At 46.7% G+C, this 5,817-nt stretch overlaps 1 protein-coding gene across 1 annotated transcript; it reads right to left on the reverse strand.

The window, feature by feature from the left end:
* Positions 1-382: 382 nt before the first annotated feature.
* Positions 383-1,795, reverse strand: LOC125540774 (cytosolic sulfotransferase 5-like). The gene has a single exon (XM_048704336.1). The coding sequence runs from the start codon at positions 1,762-1,764 to the stop codon at positions 739-741; it is 1,026 nt and encodes a 341-aa protein (XP_048560293.1). The 5' UTR covers positions 1,765-1,795; the 3' UTR covers positions 383-738.
* Between the last annotated feature and the right edge of the window lie 4,022 nt (positions 1,796-5,817).

Below are 5,817 nucleotides of genomic sequence, written 5' to 3' on the forward strand. Positions count from 1 at the left end.
AATCGTAAATATAGCACTAAATTAACGAGGAGATAGATGTTTATGTTAACATGACATATTCCAAAGCAAAGTAATTAAGGGAGTCTATAGGAAAAGTTCTTACAGAATTAGACCATATGAATCAAACAACCAACATATCTTGAAAAAATCGTAATGGTTTTAATCATTCCAGTGTTTTAATGAAAATCCTTTGAATGGAAGGAGCCCTAGTGCGTACGAGAATGATTTACCTACCATGCACGGGATATCCTACGTCATTGCTTTGAGATAGTCCTACTTTTTTGGTTGCTTTCAAATTTTATCTTGTTTCAAAAAATTTCATTTGGTATTTTTCTTATTTCGAAGTGTACAACGTTTTATTGTGTACGGACGACAAAAAGGCATCTGTGTTGGAACGGGCTTGTTGATACACGATGTTACACAATAAAGCATTATGTGATACAACATGGAACGAGAGAAAAGACCTACTCCCTCTGTTAAGAGCGTTTTGACACTAGTGTAGTGTTAAAAACATCTCTTATATTATGAGATGGAGGGAGTAATATGTAACACACTGAAACAAAACAAGTTCTAAAAATGGTTAAAAAGTTGCATGAATCTGAAAGCAACCGTGGAAAGTGGACGTATATGCTCTACACCCGGAAATAGACAGGCCAGTTTCGTGAAACGAAAACCACTCCACTTGATTATTCCTGCTTAGTGATTACGAGAGTACAAACATTACTTGATCATGGAAAATCATCCAAAAGTGAGGCCGGTCGCATGGAACTTGTCGGCGACGATTTCGTCGAGGCGTCGCGCCATCTCCGGCGTCATGTGGTTCGCCCAGTCGCCGGCCACGCCCTTCCTGAACAGCGCCTCGCGCGGCACCGGGACGAGGGGATCCAACTGGCCTGTCGAGTTGGCTTCCAGGGGCTTGAGGTGCCCGAAGCTGCAGAGCTTGACGATGTCCTGGACGACGCCGGCCTCCTCCTCGGCGTCCGAGAAGGGCAGCCCGACGAACCGCGCCAGCTCTCTGACGTTCCCGGCGGGGTCGCGCAGCAGCTCCTCGTACCGCAAGAACAGCACGGCGTCCGGCCTCGCGATGCTGGCGCGCCAGTAGCCGAGGATGTGGTCCCAGACGGGTCCATACGGCACCGCGCCGCTGCACACGGAGTCGAGGACGTCGGCCAGCGCCAGGTCTGGCCGCAGATGCCGGAGGAAGTGCCACAACGAGACGACCATGTCCTTGGGTTCCCTGCAGACGTAGACGACCTTGCACCCGCCGGCGCCCGGCATTATCATGCCGAGCGGCATGTGCGTGTTCATGAGGCGCGGGGACGGCAGGGCCTCGAGCTTGGCGGCCTCCGCGCGGCTCCGGAAGAGGTTCTCCAGGAAAGGGACGCACTGGTGCGGGTTGAGGCGTAGCAGCGGGTGCCCGGCGTCGGCGGCCGGGTAAGCGCGCCGTGCCATGGTGGCGAACGCCAGGGCGTTGAGCCACGTGGTGCCGGACTTGGGAAAGCTTGCGACGATGACGTCGTCGCGGCAGGGCTCGAAGCGGCGCTGCAGGGCGACGGCCGCGGCGGCGAAGTAATCTGACAGCCAGAAGCCCTGGTAGCAACGGATGTTCGTCTGGCCGTTGAACGCGGACGCGCTCGGCAGGGTGGCGTGCTCTTCCGGGAGCTGCTCCGGCACTGGGGAGACCAAGCCTGGGTCGGTCTCGACGTCCGCAAAAGGGACGGGGCCGACCGGAGTACCAGCTGGTGCCTTAGTCTTGGCCGCCATTGATGGCCTTCAAGAGAAGAGTGTGGTGCTATATATATATATTTGTTCATATATCGAGTGAGAGGTTCGTATATATGCGTACTAGAGTATCGCCCACTCCCACTTGCTACAAATATACGTACTAGAAGAGTTTGGTTGCTTTCCGTTGAATTAGAGGGTGTTTGTTTTCAGGGGCTTATTGATTTAGGGACTTAAAAAAGTTTCTATAAGTCCCATCTAAACCAAACAGGAAAGACTTATAAGAACTTAAATGGGCATTTGAGACTTATGAAATAAGACTCTCAAGAAGAAATTTATAGGGACTTATAGTTGTAATATGGTCTTTTAGTTCATGTTAAGTCCTAGAAACCAAACAGGCAAGAACTTTTTAGGGACTTGAGACTTATAAGTTGAGACTAAAAGCCTGTTTGGTTCATAAGTCCTAGGACTTTTTTTAGTCCCAACTTATAAGTCCCAAGTCCCTAAAAAGTCCCTACATGTTTGGTTCCCGATACTTATAAGTCTCTATAAGGCCATATTATAACTATAAGTCTCTATAAGTCCCTCCTTGAGAATCTTATTCCATAAGTCCCAAATGCCCACTTTAAGTCCCTATAAGTCCCTCCTGTTTGGTTTAGATGAGACTTATAGGGACTTATTTAAGTCCCTAAACCAATAAGTCCCTGGAAACAAACACCCTCTAAAAAAAATCCTAAGACTTATGAACCAAACAGGGCCTTAGTAGGTGGCATAATGCCGGTTTAGTTGTAGTATCGTTCTTTCTTCCTCTAGAAGAAAAAGGTGATCTCGATAGGTGTTTCCTTCGAGGACGCTCCCTTCCGTTGACCTCGGTCATCAATGATGCGTGGATTCATCGGATCCATCCGTGTGGGTAGTTTTAAGCCCGATTAGCTTAGCTTTTCGGCTGTTCATCATTTTGCCTCGGTGACGCCAATGGCGGAGCTAAATAAAGTTTTTTCAGATCCTACTCTGACAAAGTGATCGGTCCTTTGGTTGGGCGTGGATTTAAAATCCAGTCTATTCAAGCAAGGATGGTGCCGTAGTGGCGGCATCCTCGTGGCGGACATGTGTCCTTGGTCTCTGCTATTACGAAAACGTTTGCTCCAGCGCCAGTGCGAAGCCTGGGAGGTATTCCAGAAGCGGATGCAGATTATGGTCTGCATCGGCGGCATATGGAAGATGGTGGATCATGTGCTAGTTTCGTGGTACGTGGATGACAAGTATGGTTTCCTCCTCCGACGTCTTAGTCATATGGGGTATCAGATCTGGAGTTCGATTGCGTGTCCGGCGTATTTCCCTGGCCTGATTCGTTCAATAGTAGTGGTTTCGCCTTTACTGAGCCACCTTGAAGGTCCGCAAAGCTGCATATCAGCGATGGTGCCGCGTCGAGCTCGGGTGTGGAGGTGATCCGTCATTTTTTTTTCTTTGGTGGCAGCTGTGGTGGTGTCTGAGGCATGTGACGATTGTTGGTGTCAAGCTCAGAGATTTTTTATGTCTTGTTTGTATTTTTACTTCTTGGTTAGTGTTTCTTTGTGCAAATACTAATGTTCTGCTTTTAATTTTGTAACATCGGTATATACATGACTTGTACTACTCCCTCCATCACGGTTTAGAAGGCGCACTTGGAAATTCTCTGGGACCTAGGTGGTTATCTATTGATTGTGAGATGGGCTAAAAAATGGCATTCACACTAAGCATGCATATAGAAATAGCATATCGGAGTACTAATTAGCTACTAGAAATAAATGCAATGCGCCCTAAACCTTGTCTATTGTGGAAACGCACGCAAATTTAACTATGCCTTCTAAACTGTGACGGAGGGAGTATGATCTTTATGATATAAATGAGACATGTATTACCATTCAATAACTAATAATAATGTTGGTTTAGTTGTGTTAGCATTGCGGGCGGCATTTTCGATACGGAGATTATAGTAAATATCATTCCAACTTTGGAAATGGGGACATAGCAAATTTAGCATCACATACACACCACATCTTGGACAGGGATGGCAATTTTATCCACGGATCTGGATACCCATGAATACCTGACCCAGTTGGGTATGGGTATGGAGCACATTTCTGCCCATGGGTCCGTGGATATGGATACCCACGAACAGCCGGGTTGGGCACAGTTATAGTTTGTGCTCCATGGATATCCAATGGATACCCGTATGACATGTGTGGCATATGCCAATGATAGTAGAAAGAGCAAATCAATGGGAAATGGCAGGCAATATGCAACTAGTGCCATAAGCTGTATGCTACAGAATCAAGCTGTGGTATGTCACACTTAAGGACTCATCGTATTACTTGTTGCCTAATTATGCAAGTAGCTTATGTTGTCATTTGTGAGTGAATGATGATGAGTTAATTTGATCTTTGGAAAGGCATGTTGACTTTTCTATGCCCATGGAGCTCCATGGGTATGTGGGTATCCAGCGGGTTTGGGCATGGGCACAAGTTGTGCCCATGGATAATTTGATGGATGGGCAGAGGGTAGGAAGATGGGTCATGGGTTGAATTTGGACCAGCTCCACCCGCCCCAAACCCGACCCATTGCCATCCCTAATCTTGGAATCTCATAGACAACACGGTTCAGAATCGCATGCATAACAAAATTCAGCATGACATGCACCCCCCCCCCCCCACACACACACAGTGATTCAGCGGGCGACCCCCCCCCCCCCCCACACCCCTTATTCCAGCAGGAACCTGCCAAGTCTAATGATCTGTGGTATAGCATTGCTCCATAAATAAATCATGGCATCGGATCGCCTAACCCGAAAAAAGCAGGAGACGCTGGTTAGGCTTGTCTCTAGGGTTGGGCTCGTTTTGTTTGCAGCCTAAAAGACAATTGGGGCTATGCACCAGCTTCTATTTTCAGGCTTTTGGGCCGGAATTTCGAGGCTCCTATGTCTCTAGGGTCAGACTTCAGTTCTTCTAAATAAAAGGCCAGACTTCGGTCTTTCAGGCGAAATCACTGATTAAGGAGTACTGCTTGCAAAGGTCACTTCCACCTTCCGATTGCGTTGGTAGGTGGCATAATGCCGGTTTAGTTGTGTTAGCATTACGCATGTCACTTTCCATATGGAGACTACCAAACCTACAACTTCCAACCTTGGGAAAGAGGCCTAGCAAATTCAGCATCACATACACAACACATCTCAGAATCGCATAGAAAATATGGTTCAGAATCGCATGCACAACATAAACTCAACATCAACATAAATAAACAAAGGTATCGGAAGCTTAGAAAAAGAAAGGTGCTTAGGCAAATAAAATCAGTTTTTAAGCACTAATACTTATTTGTAGAGGTAGGCTTCTAATTAATCACTCATCCTATGGAGATACGCACTGGTGCTTGAAGAAAACTCGGTTTATTTTATTAAGCACCTGCACTATGCAGATTTTTAGAAGAAGACCATCATGGCTAGCTTTATTAAAATCAAATCACACTTACATCATCTGCTAAATATTTTGCAATAAAACTTGAAGGTGAGTCAAGCCTCTCTGAGGGTTGATTTTCCTGCCCCCACTCAGCTCGCACATGCGCGACTACATTAGACTCCCTGTTATAAAACTTAAAAAAAGGCCTTTCCAAAACTGTGAAACTCACTACGACATGCAAATAAAAACCGGTGATGCCACCATTGAGTAGCCTTCATCTTCCTTGAGATCTTCAACTACCGTCACATTGTCCATACGAACTAGGATATTATTGCATCCCAGTTTTGTCGCTAACTTCAGTCCCTCTAGCAAGGCCCCAGCTTCTGCAGAAACTACATCACGTAGATGTTGTAACACCATCGTCGTTGTGCTGAAGAATTGCCCCGGCCCGTATAGTCCCTTACCACCACGCCACATGATCCAGTATAATCATTGTCAGAAAATGAAGCATCAACGTTGATCAAAGCTTTTCGCACAAATCCCATTCTCCACTGGTTTACTCTGGCCGTTGATGTTGGTCCCCCTCCCCCGGCACATAACTCAACATCAATGCTTGTATCGCCAGTACCATGCGCACCGGCGATAACACCTCTTCTTCCCACAC

The sequence above is a fragment of the Triticum urartu genome, chromosome 2 (genome assembly GCF_003073215.2).
Source record: "Triticum urartu cultivar G1812 chromosome 2, Tu2.1, whole genome shotgun sequence".
Classification (NCBI taxonomy): domain Eukaryota; kingdom Viridiplantae; phylum Streptophyta; class Magnoliopsida; order Poales; family Poaceae; genus Triticum; species Triticum urartu.